This window comes from Agelaius tricolor, unplaced genomic scaffold, assembly GCF_023055355.1.
Source record: "Agelaius tricolor isolate 1412-34295 unplaced genomic scaffold, bAgeTri1.0.p SCAF_1, whole genome shotgun sequence".
Classification (NCBI taxonomy): Eukaryota; Metazoa; Chordata; class Aves; order Passeriformes; family Icteridae; genus Agelaius; species Agelaius tricolor.
Genome location: NW_027269261.1, coordinates 36,898,398 through 36,921,149, shown reverse-complemented (window position 1 = coordinate 36,921,149; position 22,752 = coordinate 36,898,398). Strand labels below are relative to the sequence as shown.

At 42.1% G+C, this 22,752-nt stretch overlaps 1 protein-coding gene across 2 annotated transcripts; it reads left to right on the top strand.

Annotated features, from left to right (window-relative positions):
• Positions 1-4,834: 4,834 nt before the first annotated feature.
• FAM98A (family with sequence similarity 98 member A) lies at positions 4,835-21,866 on the top strand. 2 transcript variants are annotated; one of them, XM_071430008.1, is made up of 9 exons: positions 4,835-5,020; positions 5,216-5,294; positions 8,204-8,352; positions 9,831-9,965; positions 12,829-13,013; positions 14,432-14,512; positions 15,820-15,936; positions 18,327-18,494; positions 19,994-21,866. In XM_071430008.1, the coding sequence occupies exons 2-9, from the start codon at positions 5,242-5,244 to the stop codon at positions 20,744-20,746; spliced, it is 1,641 nt and encodes a 546-aa protein (XP_071286109.1). In that variant the 5' UTR covers positions 4,835-5,020; positions 5,216-5,241; the 3' UTR covers positions 20,747-21,866. The 2 variants fall into 2 exon arrangements, with proteins under 2 accessions (XP_071286109.1, XP_071286101.1); XM_071430000.1 differs by lacking the exon at positions 4,835-5,020 and adding an exon at positions 5,039-5,110.
• Positions 21,867-22,752: the final 886 nt, after the last annotated feature.

Below are 22,752 nucleotides of genomic sequence, written 5' to 3'. Positions count from 1 at the left end.
AGTAAGCACACAAACACACCTGTGTGTGTGCACATGGCCAGGCACACAGACAAACACATAGAAAACCAGAAAACAGCACTTCTGCAAATGGAAACAGGACTAATGCCATTTATCAGTAGAAACTGCTTTCTTGTAACTTGATTGGAGGTCAGGTGTTGCCATGCCACACCCCCTAAGCCCCAAGCTTGTCCATTCCCAACTGCCCCAGGTAAGGGATACATGTGCAGCCTTTTTTTTTACCTGTCCTAGACAGCCCCACTTGTCTGATGGCAACAATACAGGGGGAAAAGGGAACTATGGGGAGAACAGAGGACATCTAAACCACAATAACATAACTATACATCACTAAAGCCTTTCTTAATATTCACACAATAGTTAATTTTTAATTGTGAGAGCCAGTCATCTCATCCATCTATAACAGAAGCACCCACCGGCTGTGGATCTGCTCAATAACCAACCTTGGGCAGTCCCCCTGCCAGCTGGCCCTGGTACCCTCTGCTCTCTGATCCTCTCAGGCAGAACCTCATGGCACAGCAGTAAGGACTGAAGAAAGTCCAGAGAGATGAAAGTAGTCAAAAGGTGGGTGAGTAGTAGGGGAAGTGTCATTTGTCATTGTCCTGCTCTTGGTCTTTCATGGTATCTGCTTTCCTTCAGTATCACCAGCAGGCCTTTTGGCTAACCAGAGCATGCTCTGAGCCAGAACTGGCATTCCTCAAGAGCTGGCAAATCCAGCTGGCAGACACTGGGCTTTTAGCTGCAGCACAGAGGCTGGATTCTGTTGCATCCACACACTGAAGAAGCTGCAGCATCCTCAGGGAAATTAGTAAAAAAAATTGATTTTGATACTAAAGTGCTTAGCAGCACTTCGCTACTCTGCACCTGGTAACACTCATGTGTGTTTCATGCTGTTCTGCAAGTACAGATTTCATATTTCATGTCTCTCTCATGGGATTTTTGACAGCCACAGAGCCAACCTGAGATGGGGCAAGACCTGAGGTGGGGTGGTGTAAACTATGTGAAAATAGTTAGTCTGTAATGAAATAAAGCCTGCCTTAGAGTTGTTGGTTTTGGCTAGCTTTCCTATGGAAGTGAGGTTTAAACCATCAGGGTGTGTCTTCAGTGACCTGGGCGAGTTCAACAAGCCTCCTCCACACTGGTGCCAGGTACTTTTGGTGCAAAGCTGAAGGAGGGGCTACAGCCTTACTTTATTAACTGTGAGAGAATATGCACAGGAGGAAGTAGTTTATCTTCAGTCAGAGCTCACAGCATCTCAAACACCAAAACCAATCAATCACAAAAGGCAAGTACACACGAAACCAATTGTCTTTGTTTAATGACAATTGGCATCCAAGCAGGGGAGCACCTCATACCTCTCAGAATAAATATATCTCAGGCCATACATGGGCTGCCAACTTCCTTAACCTGTACTAACAGCCTGGGAGCACCTGACCAATATCCACCAGACACAGCCCCATCCCTCCAGGGCTAAAGGGGCCAGGAGGGGTTTACAGGGGTCCCATGAAGAGGAGAGCAGCAGTCTGGGCTGGTTTGCTTCTCCCCATAGGAGAAACCAGTAGTACCTGGCTTTTCCAGTGGTGGCACAGTGCAGGGAGTCATGTATGGCTCCAGCCAGGACATTGCAGTCCAGCTGCCTGAGGGACACTGGACTCCCAGTCCTCCAGGTCTCTGTGAGTGAGGGAAGTAGGTGTAACAAACCTACCCCAGGGAGAGAACAACCCAAGGGGAGCTGAGCTCAGTTCTGCAGCTTGACAAGTCTGCAGAGCCTTGTGTAGCCTAAGGAAATCTACCCCAGTTACAGCCCTTCCCTGAGCCAAAAGCCCAAGTGGCTGCTGCTTTCAGAAGTAACCTGTCTGCAGATTACTCTGCATCTCACTGTGCAACAGCAGACTGCTCAAGACAATATAATTTTGTTCAAGAAGCACTTGTACTCAAAAACTGTCCAGTGTCAAAATTAATTTCTTCTAGGGGGGCCAGGATGCTGTACAGTGGCCATTCACACCTCCCATGCCTCCATAATTTGTGTGGTGAAAAACCTTATGTAGATAGGAAAAGAAAAAATCACGACTGATAAGAGACAATGACAAAGCAAAGCTCTCATTCCTGTCCCCAGGAGAAAATTGTAGCTGCCTGCTCCGGGTTAGCATCACACCTCCAACTGTTCTTCTCCCCAGCCACAAAATCCGTATGTTTTTCAAGAAACTGCTGGTCCTCACAGCACAGAAGGGACATTAAAGCAGTTATGGAACTGAGTGATAAGACTGGAGAAAATGCCTTCCAAACTGTCCCTACCCTGCAGTGTTGGCACAACTGAACCAAGAGAGAAATACATTTATTTGTTTCAGAAGGCAGATGTCATCAGCTGGGTGCCAAGATGAATATGACCCTTCTGTGCCAATGCTTATCTGAGCAGTAAATATAAGATGACAGCAAATGTCCTCATGAAATTAGCACAAAATCCTTGCTTCTCAACGTGTGCAGATTCAGGAGTGGACACAGGAACAGTGTCAATGTGTCAAAATGAATTATTTCATGTACTGCTTGCTCCTGTGAATGCTTTTAAACCCTATAGAAAAGAAAAAAAAAGGTTCAGAAATAAGGGCTAAACATTTTCATGACCGTGAGCAGCTGAGCAGGGTCAGACTGGACTTACTGCCCAGATTTGTACACTTCCACCCGTGCAAGCAAGGTGAATTCAACCATTACATAAAAATAAAAAAAAACCCAAAAGCAAAACAACAAAACAAAAACCAAACAGAACCCCCCAAGTCAACCAAACAAGCAAAAGGTCACAAGCTTTAAGCAGCAGTGTTGAATTTGTGAGGAAAATCCCAATTGCCCAGATCTCCAGTTTAGACTATCCACCCAGGCAAGGCTCCCAAGCACAACACCTGAGATGCTTTGAATTGAAAATGAATGGATTAAAGGAAAATCAGGTCATTCTCCCAGCCCAGCAGTGATTAAGCAGCTTGCCAGAACTCTTTATTTCTTTTCTTTTTAAAAAATTGAAGCAGGCTGTGGCTACACTGTACTAACCACTATGCAACTAGAAGCGATTACACAAAGCAGAATGCTTGCATTATTCCTTTGACACTAAGCTTTTAGTCTTTAGGAGACAATTTTCCTCCAAATGTGTAAACTGACATGTCTTTAGTAGTAGAACTGGTGGCTAAGATCCCTACTCTTTATCCTCCTTTACCTTCAGGCTACAAGATCCTTCATATTTTGAGTGCAGCTTTTCTGCTTTGTGCCTGCCAAGGGCAGTTTCGTGAAGAACAGGACTCCCTGCAGCACCAGCTTGCTGCTGGTGACAGACTGGGATCATTTTTGGCACTAGTGGTTTTGGCTTTCCCTAGCATGGTGTAGTCATCCCAACATAGCCTTTGGTCCGTGCCTCCTTTCCTGCCGTGCTTTCTGTGGGTCTGCTGTGTCCCGGGCAGGCGGGCAGGGCTGCAGGGAGCGGGCGGGATCATCCCCTGTGGCCCAACTGAGCTCACTTTCCTGGGCATGGATCTGCACCGACGTGCACGGCTTTCCCTCTGTGAAAAACGCCAATCACTTCTTTTTAAAATTTTAAAAGTTTAATAGTAATAAAATGGTTACAAAAATAACAATATAATTAGAGTAATAAAAATTTTGGACAATTTGAAATAGGACAATATGAGACAATAGAAACAAAGAGTTATGGATGTCCGGGTACCTTTTCCTGGGCAGCATAAGCCCGAAAAAGGACACACATTAAAAGAGGATTAACCCTTAAAAGCAATAGCCTGTTGCATATTCATACATCTCACACATGATGCATAAATTCCATTCAAACACAGGATTCTGTCTGGTCAGTGTCAACTTCTTCCTCTTAATCCTGACGGTGTCACTTGCCCGAGCGAGGTGGGAAGAAGTTCATTTTTTCTGATAATGGAGCAATAAATTCTCTTTCTCTGAGAGATTTAGGTGTTCTGGGGCTGCTGTCCTAAAGGACACTGCGGGTCCTTTCTTTAGAAAAAAAAAAGTATCTTACATAGCATAGTTTCTACTTTGACATTATGTTATAACCTAAAACTATATTTAACACACTACTTAAGAAAATTAATACAGCATATCTTTCTAAGACAACACATATAATATTAATTTTAATATTTGCAAGAAGCCAATCACACAATACGCATTTTTCACACCTCGGAGCATGCTGAGCAACTGGAAAGAGTGAACGCTGTTACACCTCTCCCCTGCCTCCCGAATTTAAAATATTTTTTAAGGAAGCCTCCCCAGCGTCGCTTCCAGGAGTTTCTGTGGTCGGGCAGCCTCAGCCCGTGCAGCTTTGCCTTCAACCCCCCTGAACGCCACGGCCCGGCCGGGACACTCCTGCAGCCCGCGCCGCCAGGCCACGGAGCAGAGGGAGAAACGAGACCCGCGGATTCCATTTAGTAATTGAACTGAAAAGGCTTCCGGTTATTGATTTTATTATTTTATTGATTTTATTCGGCACCCGGCGCCCCTGGCGAAAGGCTGTGTCGCGCGCAAGGCATGCCGGGATTTGTGGTCCTGGCCATGAGCGGGGTCCTGCAGGGTGGGGACGCACTCTCGCTCCCTGGCGCGGTTTGACCCTTCCGCCGCCCCGTCCTCTCCCCGTGCCCCGCCCGTTGCCGCGACGCCGCTGGCCGCAGCACATTCCTGCGCGGGCTGCGCGGCGGGGAGGGAGGAGTCCTGCTTCCGGGTCTGCCCGCGCCGGCGCCTGAACACAAAAGTGAGATTCTTCGTTCGTCCCGGGCTCCTCTCCCACAAAACCGGCCCGTTCTCCGGCCTCGCACCCGTGTCCCAGTTTAGCAATGGTGCTCCGCTCGGCGGATAGGCGGAGACCGTCGCGGAGGGAGGTGGCGCCCATCAGGCATCGGTGGAGGCGGCCCTAGAGAAGCCGGGTGAAGAGGGAGGCCGGGGGCCTGCGGCGCCGCTCTCCCCGCCCTGAGATGCCAACCCGGCAGTCGGCGGCGCAGCTGCGAGCGTGGTGCGTGGGGCCCGGGGAGCCGGGCGGGCATGGGCGGCGCGGGGACAGGGGCTGCGGTGCCGGGAGCCCTGCCTCGCCGCACAGCACGGGGTGAGAGCTGAGTCTCTCCCACGAGGCTGGGATGGGCGAGAGGAGGGGGGAATGGCGGGCGGTGGGAGTGTGAGTACCGGTAGCGCTGAGTGCCGTGTCGCGCAGGTCCACCCGTCGTGCCCCGCCGCAGGATGGAGTTCGAGCTCCTGGAGAACGATGTGCTGGAGTCGCTGGAGGACCTGGGGTACGTGTCCGGGTCTGGGGGTGCGGGGCGCTCCCCGTGCGGGCCGGGAGCAGAGGGCGGCCCCGGCACGGCGCCGCTGTCCGCACCGCACAGGCGGGGCCGCCCCGCTCCGGAGGGCCGCGCCTGGAATGGCCGCTTTCGGTCAGAGCCTCCCCCAGAGCCGGGCTGGTGATGGTGCCCCATGGCAGCTGGGCTGGCTTTTAGCTGCACGGCCTTGTCCAGTGAGTCCCTTCTCCGTGCGAGCTGATCCCCCTGATTCTTGGATGCCATCTGGTCTCTTGCTGCTCTGTTCTGCACAGCGGCCCTAGCTGAGGGTGGGACAGGATAAAGAGATACGTCAGACAATAAGAAAACTTTCAGGCTTCATGGTTTTTTTTGGGGGGGGGGGGGGAAAGAGTAAAAAGAATTGCAAATGAGCAAGTGTTTTTCTTCTTTACATTTTCTCAGGGTAATATAGCACAGGAACCTTTTGCTGTTACTGACCTGTTACTTTGTCAGAGTCAGGAAAGGTTGCATAAGTATGAAAGGGAGAGCGTAGAGAATACGTCCTGCTTTAAGCTCCGATGTCTGTAAACTGTTGAGAGTTCAGAGGACAGGCAGCTACAGTTTCACTTCTCCTGCTGGTTGCATGCAAACAGCTGTATTTACTGACGTTGGCCCCATTCCCATAAATCACTGTGGCTAGAGTCATTATGCTCCAGCAAAGATTGTATTTCCAGGCTAGGTTGGTGGTGGTAGTTGCAAAGCTTGACAAATAGGCTTCTGTCTTAGCAGGTATTTCTCTGACTGAAATGTGAAAAGGCAGCTCTGCCACAATGAAAATATTGAAAATTATTGATTTTAGTGATTGGCTTCTTTTTTCTGTCATATGTTTAAAAGGATACTAGTGGCTTGAAGGGATTGTGATTTGTGCAATTATAGACAGAAGGTGTTGTTGACTTTTGGCATAAATAAGTAAAGCAAACAGTGAAAGTAGTTGAACAAGTAAGTTATATGAAGCACAGTTGGCAATAGTGAAAAAAAGAAAATCTGGAGGATGAAAGACACGAGACCTCAGCAATATTGGTAACAACTGGGAAAACTGCTGCATGTGTCTAAATGACTTCTGATCCTTGGTGTCTGGAAAGACTGGGGTGTTTGAGGCTTTCTGCTTTGGCAGTAGCTCTGTGGTCTTCATGGTTCAGCTCATTTTTTCCCATCAGATACTGAAGATATTCCTAATATATCACTTGATTTTTTTTTTCTCATAGAGAGAAATGTTAGAGAGCTCTCATGTTAGAGAGCTGTTTTTTTTTGTAATTGTGCTCGGGGTGTTCAGATGGTGGCCTCTTGTCTTGTGCATCAGTTTGTTGAACTGTTGAAAAAGCAAACAGATGGGATAGCACAATGTTACCAAAGAGAGCATAGCTCTGGAACACGTGCCATTGGCAGAAACAGAAGGAAAATGCTGCTTGCAGTTAGGAATCTGCAAGTTGGATTATTGGCCAGATTGATGTGTAGCTGAAGTCATAATTATAAGAAATAACACACTCAAGATATTACCTCTGTTAAAGAAGAGGTGCCTCTGGAGGTTTTGAGCAGGGACTTAAATCACAGTCCTGCCAAAGCACAAGGCTTGCCATTGCTTCCTTTCTACTTTGACCTATAACTGGATGCTTCTGTTCTGAGCCCCAGCTGTTCCCAGACCTACACATGTAGACCTGAGATGTCTGTGGGATGGGACTGGAACTTGCTCTGATTATCCTCTTGAAGTGTCTAGCTTGCTGTGGTCATGCAGTAGGGCTTTGAGATTACAGCTTCCCACCAGCTGCCAGTAGATTAACTGTGGCACCAATCGAGCTGCTCTGTGAGGTAAAAGTTATTTTTGAGTGAGGCTTCTTCATCTTCCTTGGCTGAAGTAACAGGCCACTACAGTAAAGGCCAAATCCTTTGTCTGTGGTATTAAGCACAGGAGCAGAGTGAGGAGAATTACATTTCAATTTGAGATGCTTTTTTATTGCTGAGGTTTGCCAAGAGTTGTCTGGACTCGTTGGATTGTTGTGAGGTAGTGGGTGACTTTACCTGGAAGTTTCCAGGAGAGATTTCATTTGGTTATGAGCACTCTTGGATGTCTGTCTCTTTTGGGGGCAGTATATCAAAATAATATTGTACATGTTTTTCCTAAAATACTGAGGTAAACTCTGACTTGAGCTTCTACCTGGTTGATAAGGCAGCCTTCTCCCTACTCTTCATTCTCCCTCTGAGAGATTATCAGTACACAGATGTCCTAAAAGCTATGTTTTCTAAGATCTCATCTATAAACTCATGCTTTCTTACACTAGGTCTGATTTTTGGCTTATTTCGCTTATGCAAAGAACCAATTCCATTAATTTTTCTTGTGTATATTTAGGGAGGTTGGTTTTCCAAGAGATGATATTTTTATGCAGATCACTTTTGTAATATTTCTGTCAAAGGCTTTGTTTTGTAAGGAGCCCTTTCATACATGATAGGAAGTGACAGAAAAGATGCACTTGTTCAGCAGTAATTATCCCACATGGAGAGCTCAGGAAGGATTCCTGAGGACTGCAGTTGCCCTGGATAGGTCTGTTGTCAGTAACATCTTCGGGAGGTGGAGGCAGAGAAGTTGCCACTGTACATGGTAACATTCTCCAGGAGGAAACCTCTGATGATGATATTTTGTGGCACAGTCTCTGTGATGGTGAGTTAAGGTGCACACAAATTCTGAGTTTGCTCTGATGTTTTCAGTGTGGTTCTTGCTACAGTTCAGTCCAGGAGTCACCATTCCATGAGATCAGCACTGCAGATGTGTTGTGGTTGTAGCTCTCAATATGTATCCAGCATAGAATAAATCTGTCCAAGGACACTGCTCACAGCAGAGATTAATAAACTGTGCTTTTGTTTTCCCTCAGTTACAAAGGTCCCTTGTTAGACGACGGAGCGCTGGCTCAGGCGGTCTCCCATGGAGCCAGCTCCCCTGAATTCACCAAACTCTGTGCTTGGCTGGTGTCTGAGTTACGGCTCTTCTGTAAACTGGAGGAGAACGTGCAGGCAACCAACAGTAAGTAGTCACAACTCCAGCACAAACATGCACTTAGTGTGTGCTCCTGCATGCCACAGAGATTAGGGCTGGCAGGGCTGGCCATATCTCTTGTACCAGGGAGTGTTGCCTGCACACTGCCAGATTTTGGATATTTTCCACGTCAAGTTTGCCTGATGAACAGCCAGTAGAGATTGAAACAATAGTGGTGATCAAAGAGTCTTTCTTCTGAAATTAGCTTTTTATGTTAATTTTTCAACCATATTGTTTTTTAAAGTTCTTAGATGGATTTAGGGAAACATTAATGCTAGTTGGGTTTTTACTAGATTGTGGGAATACTTTTATTTCAATGCTTCTGTTTGTAATTTTGATGTCAGTAATACTACTGTTCAAGGTAACATTCTTGTGACTACAGTAACCATATCTTCTTTTTAATGTTAGTTCTCTTAACTCTGTGCTTGCTATGAATTTTTGGGAAGGAGCCTGAAAATGATTGTTTTTCATTTTGGTAGAGGAAGCAAACTGTAGCCTTCAGAAAAAAAAAAAAAAGTTAATTTTGGTCAGCTAGTCCTGACAATCTACAGATTAAGTTATTAAATTGGTGTGATAACCCACATTCCTGAGTATCTAATATATTAACTCATAATGCCTTTATGAGCTTAGCTTTATATTTACTCAGTGGCCAAAGGTTGCTGCCTTTTACCTCAGCATCTGTTACTTTCCTTTCTCTCTGTTTTTGACATATTCATTCTTTCTTCTTTGAGTGTATTTCATTTAATTTCTTTCTCTGTAACAGCACAGTATCTGACCCCTTCTAGTAGTACAAGGTTCCTATTCTTTGTTTTATGTAAAAACACAATCCAGAAGTCTTCCAACACCTATCTTAAATTCTTTAAACACAAGTGACAAACATTTTAGCTGGAGTACCGTGAAGTCCTACCTTCATTTTGTATGTCTTGAGTTTAGGAATAACAGACATTTGGGGGTGAAGTCTTTTTCCAAAAGATAAAAAAAATGTTATTTCTCATCACTGTTTTTTTTAACCTAACAAATTCTGATTAGTTTCAGTAATTTTTGACAGAAATATCAGTCAAAAGTTTGGGTTATGTGACTTCCTTATTTTTAAAGGATATTGATATGAAATAAAATCAGTTGACAAATGTGAGCTTACAGAAAAAAGTGAGAACTCGTAAGCCACATTTATTATTCACAATAGTTTTTAATGTCCCCTTTCATTTTAGAAGTTGCCAGTGTCTGTCTGTTGTAACTTGGAAAAGCTGTCAGTGAAACATAATTTTATATTAATGGAGCATATCATGGATCCAAATAGGTTGCAGTGTCTTGGAGGAACCCAGGAAACGCACTTGGCCTCCATTAAAAATGGGACTTAACTTACTTTGCTCGAGTTGCTATTTAACATTTTCTTTTAAAATAGCTAATTCATTCTAATCATACCCCCTATATATTAGCAGTGAATGAATTATTCTTTTCTTTCTAAGGTCCAAATGAAGCAGAAGAATTTCAGCTTGAAATGAGTGGGCTGCTGTCTGAAATGAACTGTCCATATGCATCATTAACATCAGGAGATGTGACAAAACGCCTTCATAATCAAAAGAACTGTCTCTTGCTGCTTAGTAAGTTAAAAGGGTGCTTGCAAGCAAACCTGATTTTCTGCAAGATTTATAGTATTGTTTCTTACACTTAATGAGATACTGGTTACTTTATCACAATGTACTACACTGTAGTTACCTGAAAATATGCATTATTTTTACTGTCATTTACAGCATCAGAGTATTATACTTGTGGGTTTACCAGTCAATATGTACCCAGTATATGAGGGAAAATAACATAACCTTTTTGACATTCACGAGCAAAAAGCCTGTCCTATCACTTCTCAAAAGACACAACAAAGAGGGAATTATTTGAAGACTTCTGCCAGAATTTAGCCACTGAACTCTACTTAGCATGGTTGTAAAAATGACGACTAACATCAGATGCATCATAATTTTAGAGGCTCCCAGTGTGATGACTTGCAAGGTGCAACAAAACTTGCATTTTCCTACACTGACAGCAGTCAGAATTGTTATGAAGGAGAGAATGTTTTATCCCAGCTCCCAGTTCTTTTGATCAACATCCTTAATAAATAGCTTCACTGTTGCTTTCTGCTGATTGAAAGGAAATTAACATTAGCAATGGTGACGTCTTTCCTTTTCCACTTGTCAGATCTCAATAGCTGAATTGTTTGCTTTTCCTCCTTATGAAATGTTAGAGGAGAAGAAATAGTACTTGAATTTGTAAAAGGTGTGTCGTATTAATTCACATTACAATAAAAAAAATGTAAGCTTGAGTTAGAAACTGTAGTACTAATTTTAACCTAATTTTAAAATCAAGATGTAATGTTTTATTTGCTTCCTCGGTTGCTGCTGATTCTTTAACTTTTCAAAACAGAAATTTAGTTCTGCCTTCTGAGATACAAGAAATTATTTACAGAGTAGGTTCCTGTATTTCAGCAGTAGGAGAAAGATGATTAGACTTAATCTGAATATTTCTTATAGTATGTTTAAAAATGTCAGATGAAGTGAGGTAGTTGTTTCATTTGAAATAGTTTGTTTGAGCTACAATCTTCTCTTCAGCTTGTTTTCTGTAAGCCAAGCCATTCAATAAATTTGGCTTGTTTGTGACACACAGTTTACCCCAGAGGTCCTTTGGGATGTACATTTTGGTAATATAAGGCCGCGTTCAGGAGCTGAACTCTGGTATCCCATCTGGCAGGAATGCTGTGTTTACTGTCAAATGTGAAATTGCAGTAGTGCCAAATTCCTTTTTAGTGTCCCACCATAGCAGCATACTTTCTTTAGCTGTTTTAAGTGAACTTATTAGGTATCCTCTTGTATGTGAGCCATAAAACTAGTTTTTTTCAGGAGAAACAGGATAACCCTCTAGTGAAATGTCAGGGTATTTTACATTTTAATGAAATGCAGCACAGTTTGTCGTTTGGAAGATGTAGCAGTATTGCTGGGAGATGAAAGCACCAAATAAACCCAAGTAATTAGGATTGATTGTCCTAATGTACAGCATCACTAGAATGCAATGTTAGGCACTAGCATCTGCAAAACAAAAAGTACAAGAGATTCAGGCTGGTTCAGAAAAGTTGTGCAAAAAAAGAATGCCTATCTAAAGAACATTCATCTTAGTGATAGACTTTAAAATTTCTGTCATTGTTTGAGGAAGTTAGAAGATAGCTTAAATATGAACTCTAAATTTGAGACAAAATTCTCCTGCTAGTTTCTTTTCTAGTAGGCCTGAAAAGTGTAAATAATTGAAAGTTCAATGTGAGAAAAACCTGTATAAAGGTTGCTGAAGAACTTACAAAGGATGCTTCACTGTTTTACATATTCTAAGAATTTTTTTATTTATAAGGTATTCTGTATCTTCAGTAGACGACATTCTAGAGATCATTAAAATGCTGTGTTCTTTTCTTAATCTTTTTATCTGTCCCAGTTTTATAAATAATAAGCTTCTTTTGTATATCTGTGGGTTTACTTCCCTGCTCACAAGTGTCTGCAGTATTAGTTTTTCTTATTTTTAGAAGTGTTTATGTATGTTATTGCTATGGTCACTCACTATGATTAATGAGAAAAGTATTGTTAAACTTGTGCTTTTTTTAAAATTCAAACCTTAATCTTGTGACACCCACAAACAAAGGCTGTTTATATAATTGTAAATTTATATCACTGTAAATAACACCTGATGCTGAAATTCTGGGCATATACTGTGTTCAGAAATTGTGATTTAGATTTTTCTCTTTTTGTTTGGTGAAGGAGTTACAATGTAATGGTAGGCTCTCACAGTTCTGATATTGAAGAAAACTTCAGCTATTCTAGCTTCTATTTCATCAGTTACAGCCTTCCTTTCTGAAGTTATTGTAAACATGAATTCTCAATAGTACTTCTCAGTGGGATTATTCTTCCACTCTATATTTTGTGTGGGGAAGTAGAGGAGATTCATCTGACATTTCACTTCTCACTACTCGTTACCTTCCTTGTTTCCTAGAGCCTCAAGAAGTGCTTGCTTGTCTACCCTAAAATGCACATCTCAGTCCCTCATCATGCTTGTTTCCATGTTCCTAATTTCCTGTCTTTACTGGGCAAAACCTGAAGGAAAGGAGCTGTGCTCTGTTGAACTCTGGGATTAATACTTGCTGGAATCATAGGGATTTTTTCCAGGCTTTAATTGTACTAAACCCGTCCTCTGTTTGTTGTGTTTCTAGCACTGAACTCAGTAATTGTAAATATGAGTGTCCTTAAAGATACAAGAAAATTTAAGATACAAGATATCTTGAAGATATAAGAAGTTTTGTAGATACAAAATTTCTAGCCCTCCTTCTATCTAAAACAGTCAATTTGCACATTTGTTGGTTGTAAGCACTTGAGTTTTCACTGGCTCTAAAATAAGTCTTTTATATCTGATGGTCAAATCTAACTTTTCTTACCCCAGCATACCTCATCTCAGAACTGGAAGCTGCCAGAATGCTGTGTGTGAATGCCCCTCCTAAAAAAGCCCAGGAAGGGGGTGGCAGTGAAGTCTTTCAGGAGCTGAAAGGCATCTGCATTGCTTTAGGCATGTCCAAGCCTCCCGCCAACATAACGATGTTCCAGTTCTTCAGCGGAATTGAAAAAAAAGTAAGATCCAAAGGAAGAAAATTCTGAATATTTATGATGTTATTGTTTTGATGGAAAATAGTGCTGCTACCTGGGTGAGATTTGCCTCTTGTGAAACTCCAGTGTTTGGATTGTGAAGGAGAGTTGAGGTGTTTTACTGCATATACAAAGAGTCAGAATTTTGAAAATTATTTTGAAGGCTTTTTCCATGCCAAGGCATGAGGTCAGGGACTGTTGCTATCATTGCTTTTCAGGGTGACTGCTCTAGGTTTTGATGCCACCACTTGTTGCAGAAGACATAGAAAATGCTAATCTTAGGCCTCAGGAAGAATGTTAAAGAGAAATGTTTTTCAAGAAATACACCTAAACAAATTTGTATGGGAACCTAATGTTTTAAAGATGTTTTGGTTAAAAGGTGGTGTAACAAAAGTAAAACTTAACACCTTCTCCCTAAGACTTCATAGTTTCTTGTGATTCCATTTATTTTTATTCCTTGCATATGTGTGTTCTCCAGGCTTTTGTAATTAAAAAAAAAAAAACAAACTTCTGAGTAACTTTTATAAATCAGAGAAAATAAATGGAATGGACTGTTCCAAGGGCTGGGGACAGAAAACTTTTAAATCACATGTAGTGACTTAATTTGCAGGATAGGGGAGACTAGAACAGCAGATAGGGAATGGCAGAAGACAGCCCTTAACTTTAAAGAACAGATATGGGTCCCTTCCAGTGCAGAATATTCTGTAATTACAAAGCTCCCCAAAACAGTGCTCTTTGAAGGCACTTAGGTTTAAAATCTTAAATAAATTTGGCTCAGTATCATTTGAAAACCAGGTCACTGAATGTGTTAGGTCACATGCTGGAATGAACAGGTTGGTGGTTTTTTCCCAAACTGCTTTGGAAGTTTTTGCCACTGCCACTCCATTACTTCCCCCTTGAAGTCCTAAGAAATTTTGAGATGGGATAGATAATTTGTGTCCGATCTCCTAAAATGCAAGATAGTTAAAATTTCATACTAAAGATTTTTCTCCTTTTGATTATAAAGAGGGGTCCTTCTTTGGATCATTTTACATTTTACGTCATCTTAAAATAAGCTTTTTGATACAAACGTGGGTTCTTTTATGGATTAAAGAGATGATATGTAGAATAATCCTTATGGCTTCAAGAGTAGCAGTACCTCATGGTGTCTTTGTTTTTACTGCTGATCTATTCTATAGTCCCTTATCTTAATTTTTAAATAATTATAGCTGAGAGTACCAGAAATCTAAAAACAATTACTTTCCAGAAGAAGTGTGCTTGGCTGTCTGTTCCAGAGAAAATAACTTGATATTGGAGGTTGCAGTGTCATGCCTTTCACTGTCCAACAGTCCTCTCCTTTAATTAGGATCTTGAAAAACTAATTTTTTTAGCCAAAGCTTATATTTTTATATGTCTCCTAACAGCTGAAGGAAACTCTAGCAAAGGTTCCACCTAATCATGTTGGAAAACCTTTATTAAAGAAACAACTGGGACCAGCTCACTGGGTGAGTAGTTGCAGGTATTAGAGCCCATTTCCCTTTTCCAAGTGTACAAAGTATTGATCCTGTGTGTTGCAAAATGATTTTTCTCTTTCTGAAGACAAGAAGATAATTTCTTGCAGTATAATGTATATGTTGGTGCAATAAATGTACAGCAACTGCTAAGATCTTAGACTCATGAATCTCTAGGTCCAGGTGCAGGCTAAACTTTTCCAAAATCAGAGACCTGCAGTGGTGGTGCTGACCAGCATGCTTGTGCAGTAGCTTAAACCTTCCTCTTCTGCCCTTTAGCAGCACTGTCTGTGTGACCTAGTCCTGCTGAGATGGTGGCATGTCTGCTTCTGGGGCTTCTTTTTAGCTAAGCTGTGGGTCTGTTCATGATGTCCCCCTCTTTTTGTCACTTGGAGTAGTCTGCTTCCTTCACAGCCTCTCCAAGAGGCAGTGAGTATGCAGGTAGGAGCTGGGAGAGACATTGTACACCCAGGCTGCAGAGCTGTGATCTTTTCCAGCTGGGATTTGTCACCTGCTGTACTAGGAGCCTGGTGCCTGGGTTAGTCACTGCTGCTGCACCAAGCTCAAAGCTATGGCTGCTGCTGCAAGAATTCAGGTCTCTCTTGTTTCTCTAACTTCAGGCTGAAGCACATCTTCCCCCAGCAGTCTGCTTCCTTCAGTGCTTGTATTGTTGAGACTGAAAGTGGGCCCTGCTGCCCTCCCTCCAACCAGGCCTCTTTAAATATACATATTATTTCTCTAATGGTGCATATCTCACCTGCTGCTCTAACTAAACCACTGTCTGCTACCAGCTGTTTCTCATGATTATTTTTTCCTATAGGGCACTTTGTTGTTTTGGCTGTATGCAGACTATGCTTCAATCAGGATTCTCTTGCAGTACTGTACTTACTTTCAGTCCTTTATCTTTGCTCTATCTTTATCCTTAAGCTTTCTACTTTTTAAGAAGTCACGAACATCCTGTTTCTTAGGAGTTACATATGCCCCTGCTTCAGCTTGTTGTCTATAGTATCTTCTCACCTTTGTCTCTCTGTCCTGGTGGATGTTGAGAAGTGCCTCAGCAGTGTGTGCAGTTTTTGTGCTGTTAGAAATGTTAGAAGGCTGAACATGAGCCATGGAATCTTCAGGAAAGTAACGTCAGCAGGCACAGCTTGGCTGTGAGTCCATTTGACAAGGTAGATAATTGCAATCTTAAGACATGCATATTATCTCTGTGTTATTATCACTGTCTCTCTCTTCCATCCACATAGTTTATGAAGTAGAAACACTTTAAACTATAGATTGTTTGCAAATTTTTGTTTCAGGAAAAAATTGAAGCAATTAATCAAGCCATAGCCAATGAATACGAAGTCCGAAGAAAACTGTTAGTCAAACGTTTGGATGTTACTGTGCAATCCTTCGGCTGGTCAGACAGAGCTAAGGTACAGAAAGCTTGCTGTGTTGTCCTGGCTGATGGTAACCCTTTATAATAAGTATCTCTGGAAAACTGCATCATTGTTTTGTCCTTCATGAGTTAGAAATAATCATGGGAGTTGTCTGGCTTTGTTTTGATTTTCTAGAGAGGTTCATGACAATGGAAGATGAGTAAAAATATTTTACTTAAAACTGTTGGATTCTAAACCAGTCTATAAAATGAGAAGTCAGATTGTGTGTAGCTACACACCAAAACCACTGGAAAAAGTAGAGGTTACTGATCCAACTGTGTTCTGGGTACCATAATGTGAACTATTAAGTGCTGTGTCTTGTGATGGTAGAAAAGCACCTTCCTGTTGACCATCCCTTATCTTACTTTGTGCTGTCCGCAGCAATCAGATTTCCTTAACTCTAAGCGTGTGTGCAGTCACAACTCCACAGATGCACATGAGAAAAGCTGCTAAGGCACTACTTGTTCTTACCTTATAGACAGAGTAATGCTTGATGTGCCTCGTTTGTCTTTGAACTGTGCAAGTGGCTGTGACATGAGATCTGTTCTCCGTTGTGTACATGGTACATATTCTGCTTTTAGAAGTAATTACATGATTTCCCCATTTCCTATGTCTCAGAAATTACAGGATTTAAAAAAATAGTACATACAATTTAATTTCCAGGACTAAACCAGATCTGCAAACATAGTGTTAAGTATACTGCTGACAGTGTTTGAGACAGTTACTAGTGCTAAACTGTGACACATAGAATCACTGAGTGTTTTTTCTTGATAAGTGTTTTTTCAAAAAGCAGCTATACTTTAATAATAAACTGTGACCTTGTTTCATCTGAGTAGGACTTCTACTGGTGTACTCTCTATTAAACCTTGTATTGTTCAGGCTTTTTAGTAGATGACTGAAGAACTCCCTGATGGTTTAAATATTTTAGTAATGAATAAAAATGAGCAAAAGTGAGAATTATGTTTTAAAAACAGGGATTTCTAATTGTGTTACAGCTTTGGCATCTTCATCCATGTGGTTTTGTGTTTTTTCCTAGGAATTCTCAGATACTTTAGAACTTGACTAGTTACACAAAATATTTTCACCAAACCCACAAATATATGCATTTATATCTATTAAAATGCAAATTTTTTTTTAAGCATAACAATACAAATTTGGAGAATGTTGCTGTAGTATTCCAGACACACAAAAGAGTTTGTTTTAACAGTAACTTTTAGAAATATGATAATTTTTTTTTAATTTGAAAATTATCAGAATATAATTGTATGACTGAATAGCCACTTCTCCAGATAGTGGAAAAATCAGGTAAAAAAACCATTGCAGTCTACTATTAGGGATTTTTTTTAACTTAAAATTCCAAGTTTCACCTAAAACAGTATCACAAGACCAAATTATTGTGCTCAGAGCTCAGTCAAACTTAGCAGGGAAAAACACACTAGTACTAGAAAAACGCACTGGTGAATGCTTTTGCTTCTCCTACCTTTAGCCAGTGCCATATTCCAGTTTTCTGCCTTTGGATGGAAAACAAGATTTTTTAGGATTTTAAAATGTGCTTTTAAGTTTTTGCACTGTTAAGATATGTTGGAAAACCTGATTTGCCTGTCCCCACTGCCATCATCTGCATTCAGATGGCAGTGTGGTTTATCTTAACTGCATCACACACTACACTGTTGATGACTGAAGAGAGATGTAACTTGTGTAGTAACTCATGTGTGGTAGCACAGATTTCTCCTGTGTCTCAGCTGGAAAACTTTTGAGGTGTTCAAGAAAGCCAGAGTGGTTAATGCTGAAAGGCAGTAGAGGAAGAGACATTGCATACAAGGCAAAGTTGAGTGTAGGATCTCATTTCTAGCTCTGCCAGGCCTCTTGGTGCCTTGTCTTTGTGAAGAAGCCCACTTGAGTGAAGAGTGAAATGAGTTATCAGGGCTTTTTCTGCTGATAAGTGCTGGAGATGGGGTGATACTGGCCCAGCTGGAATGGGTGCAGGTCAGGGTGAAGGCACAGAATGGGATCTGGAGGCTAAACACAGATGTGTTTCACTTGCAGTGTCTTCTGGATTTTAGCAGTAATTCATGTAACTATATGGCACACTTCTGTTGTGTGTTGGCCTGGAAGTAATTCAATCTGATGTGTATGTTGAAATTGTCAGCTCTTTGGTGTCTTGGCATTTCAGTCAGAATTGTGTTTCCTATTTACTTAAGAAATTAATGTGACAACTGCTAGTTTGATTGAAGTAATCCTCAGTTATAAAGTGGTTCTCGCTGATTTTATATTAACTTTTTGTTCTATTTGCACTAGTGGCTTGTTATTCAGTGCTGATTTGATTCTTTTCATGAGATGTCCCATTGCTTTAACTGACTGGGTTTTATTTTTCTTTGCTCCGACAGAGTCAAACAGAAAAACTGGCTAAAGTCTACCAGCCAAAACGTGCCCTCTTATCTACTAAGTGCACTATATCAATTGCAAATCTCTTGGCAGCTCGGCAGGATCTGTCCAAGATTATGAGAACAAGCAGTGGATCCATCCGAGAAAAGACTGCATGTGCCATTAATAAGGTACCTTTGGGAACAAATGTTGTGTTCCTTTTAGGAATATTTAAGTAACTTGAATGTAGTAATAAATCCTACTTTTTTTTCAGGATTGTAAGTGAATTTGGAAATAAAGGATAAGAAACTTGGTGTTTATGTATTGCAGATAATGCATCAGTGGATTATGGATAGTGCAGTTTCAGCTTTTGAGGTTCACAGTGTCCCTTCTTTGGGGCAGTAAAAATTGCTGAAATACCTTGGATTACTTTCAGTGGGAGTAGGCCTGCTCTGTTTTACCAGAATTACTGAAGCCATTACCCTGTTGCTACCTGATTCTGTCACCATATCTAAAATAGCATCTCCATAGTAACTCTGTTTCTGGTCTGTGTAAATAGAATGCACTAAAATCACATTTTAGGCAAGACCCCCACAAATTAGATTGCCCTGAGTACATAAATAGATTACAGTCAAGTGTATAGTTCTAATAATGACACAGGAGAAACATGACTTAGACAAAACAATTTTGCTTTGTTTCAAAAATTATGATTTTACAGGAGTAATAGGCTCAAAAAGTATACATGCTGAACTTGCAGCTCAGTAGCTATGTACAGCAGCATACTTGGTGCTTTAAAATTGTGATGATAGGTGCATGCTCTTCTACCTTTTGAGTACCAGCTGTACCTCTGGTAAAGTTCTAATTGATTTAGGAGGGAATAGTGGTGTGATTTGGCCACAGCCCATCCAACCCAAATAATTTCTGCACCTTTTTAGTGTTGTTGGTGTGAAAGAAATTAAGTAGTAAGACAGGTTGACCCTATCATCAGACTGTATGTCTGCAGTACTGCCCTGCTGCTGATGTACAATCTGTTAACTTATCTCCATTATCAATATTAAAAGTTTTCTAAGACAGTAGCATAAAATAGCAAACTAACCTACTTCCATTAAAGTTCCTTTGTTATATTGCTTCAAAACTTCAGGCAGTACAAATGTCCTGTCCCATTTTGCCTTGCTAAATTTTAAGGTCACACCATCCTTAGACAGGTAAAGACCTCTAGAGTTTTGTTCCACTCTGATCAGTGCTCACACCTGTCTGTTGTTAAGTTTCTGCATATCCTCACTGAAAAATATAAATTTTTGCCCTTTATTTACCAAGTCAGTGGCTTCTACAGGAACTCAGAGCACTAGTTAGGAGAGAGAGTGTGTTACATTGTACTTGTGCTTATTTGAGTTTAGCACTCTGCACTAATAAAGAGTTAAGTGAAAGACTGTTGGGGCTGCCCATGGTGGTGTGCCTGCTGTTTGAACTCAAAGCACTGGTCTCCTGACATGTCTTGTTAGCAGTGCTTCAAGTACTAGATAATCCCTGTTTAACTTTGACTGGACACAGAGGTCTGTCACATTCAAACACAAAACTTGCCTGGATGTAAAAACCTTGGAGTGGGTGCTGTCTGTGGTGTGTCTCAGTAGATGTGACTCTAGTGTGAGGTATCACAACTCCTATGGCAGTTTTCCCTTTCCCTTTGCAGGTGCTAATGGGCAGAGTGCCTGACAGAGGAGGAAGGCCCAATGAAATTGAACCTCCACCTCCTGAGATGCCACCGTGGCAGAAAAGACCAGAGGGTGGCTCGCAGCAAGGCGGTGGCAGAGGAGGCAGAGGTGGCTACGACTCTTCCTACGGAGGGCGGGGAGGTTACGACCACGGGGGTCATGACCGAGGAGGAAGAGGAGGCTATGACTCATCGTACGGAGGGCGAGGAGGTCACGAACAAGGGAGCCATGATCGAGGGGGACGAGGAGGACGTGGTGGTTATGATCATGGTGGCAGAGGAGGAGGAAGAGGAAACAAGCTTCAAGGAGGCTGGACAGATGGTGGAAGTGGTGGCTACCAGGATGGCGGCTACAGGGAGAGCAACTACAGAGATGCAGGTTTTCAAGCAGGTGGCTACCATGGTGGTGGTGGCTACCAAGGAGGAGGCTATGGTGGCTACCAGTCGTCTTCTTATTCTGGAAGTGGCTACCAGGGGGGTGGTGGTGGTGGTGGTTACCAGCAAGACAACAGATACCAAGATGGTGGGTCCCACAGTGATCGAGGGGGTGGCCGTGGAGGAGGGAGGGGCGGCCGTGGCGGTCGCGGTGGCCGAGGAGGTCAAGGAGGCGGCTGGGGGGGCAGAGGTGGACAGAACTTTAATCAAGGAGGGCAGTTTGAGCAGCACTTCCAGCATGGAGGTTATCAGTATAATCAATCTGGCTTTGGACAAGGAAGACACTTCACCAGCTGAGGCTGCTAAAAATTTACACTTCAGCAGAGCTCACATAATAGAAACCTGGTTTCAGAGGCCTGACTTAAATGCTGCTTGAATTAGTACAGGTTTGTACACAGCAGGTAGAAACTCTTTGGGTGGGATGTTTTGCCTAGAGCAAAGCACAACTTTGTGTAGACCTCTCCTCCCCACCCACCTCTGCCTGTCTGAATGAAAGATATTGTCACTACCCCCTGCACCCTAAACATCAACTAATAGACATGCTTTTTGGATGTTGGACAGGTTCCCTCTGCTCAAAACACTTTTGTTCTAAATATGCCAGCTGTGTTTGCCTTCTATTTTGATTTGGAGAAATACCAAGACCTGTCCAATTTGTCTGTTATAGTATACACTAGAACTTCTGCATTTTTCCCCCCAAATCATTGTTGAGTTACACGTTCTAAGCCAGTCTGGAGTGTTGCTTTTCTTCTTGCTGACCTCTTGTTTCAGTCACGATGCTGTTACAGCGCGTGTGTGCGCGCACAGGGAACTCTGACAAACGGGGTTTTGTGTTATCTGAGCTCTACTATGGATGCCATGTTCAGTAGCCTTATCTCCTGCTAAACCACGTTTTCCCACCTGCTCAACAATGAAGACTGACTGCCGCCAAAATCTGCAAAGATCATTTCAAACTAAGCTAAATTGTGAACCGATAGTGTGTGTAGGCCTGTAGTTAGGTGTAGCAATTCAAACTGACCTGCATCCATCCAAAACAAGTTGCTCCTCCTCCAAACCTAATTTTTACTTGAAATCAGCTAGAAGAAATGACAAACTGAAGTTTATTTTATTTACAAGTTAAATACCACTGGCTCAGCAAATCTAGGGCAATTTGTTTTGGGGGTTGTCTTTTTAAAGAAATGCACTACGGCCTGGGAAGATTAGTTCCTGCCTGGAGGAAGCCCTTTTATTATTGCTGCAGAAAACAAAACCTGGCTGAGTTTGGTGTTCTAATGTTTGGGTTTTTTTCTTTACTGAAAGCCACATAATGCTTCTTGCTGGGTTTTTTTGTGTACATAAACATTGTCAAAAAGCTGTGAAAGAAAATGGCTGAAGGTGTGCTGTTGTATAAAAGGTGAGCAATAAAAGTATCTGTATGTTCTGTTTGCTTTAGTTTCTTTTCCTTGATAGTAAAAAGCAGTTGCTACTGTGGCTGGGAATTCATGGGGATTTCTGTCTTCTTCATCTCTTTTTTTATTGTAACCTATTTTATATTTTGTAGTTGTCCCAGCTGTACCATGCATTCTGCCCTTTGAGGGGCTGTCAGAACAGCAGCAGGTGGGAGGAACTGATCTTCAGTTGCTCTGACTTTGTTCTGTTCCTCCCTCTGACCTGGTGTAGCAGCTCGTAGTACTCTGTTGCTGTGTAAAGTTATGCTTAGGCTCTGTGAGCACGTGTCTCCTAGGTTATGCTCCTGCATGCCACGTGAACTTGCTTTGCTGCTTCTGGGAGCTTCCTGATGCTCTGCAGCCTTGTGGAAATGTAGGTTCGTGCTGCCATGCTCAGATCACTGTAGCAGAGGCTGTGATGATGGCAGAGTCTACCTGTTTTTTCCTTGGGGATGAATCCAGATAGATGCAGGCAGGAGGCTTACAGTAATGCATGAGTATCTGAGAGAATCTCTCTAACACTGGTGTTGCTGTAATATAAGGTAGTCGTGTAAATAAGCTAAAAAACATAATTTAGAATTGATTTGCCTGTATTTCATGCCACAGTCAACCTGAAAATCTGTTTGATTTATTGCAGCCACTAGATGCTGCTAGTGATTCACGGGTTTGGAAGGAAAGGTCCCTGAGAAAGGCACTTGGGAATCTGACTTAATGGCTTTTCTCCTTTAGTGTTTCAAATAAATCTAACAAGCCTGATGAGGGAAAAGCTTTCTGTATTGAATTCAGGTCTTTGAGAATCACTGATACACATCTATCTGTGCCTAACACCATTCAAATTATCAGCATCTAAAACTGAATGCTGCTTCACAAAGGTTTATC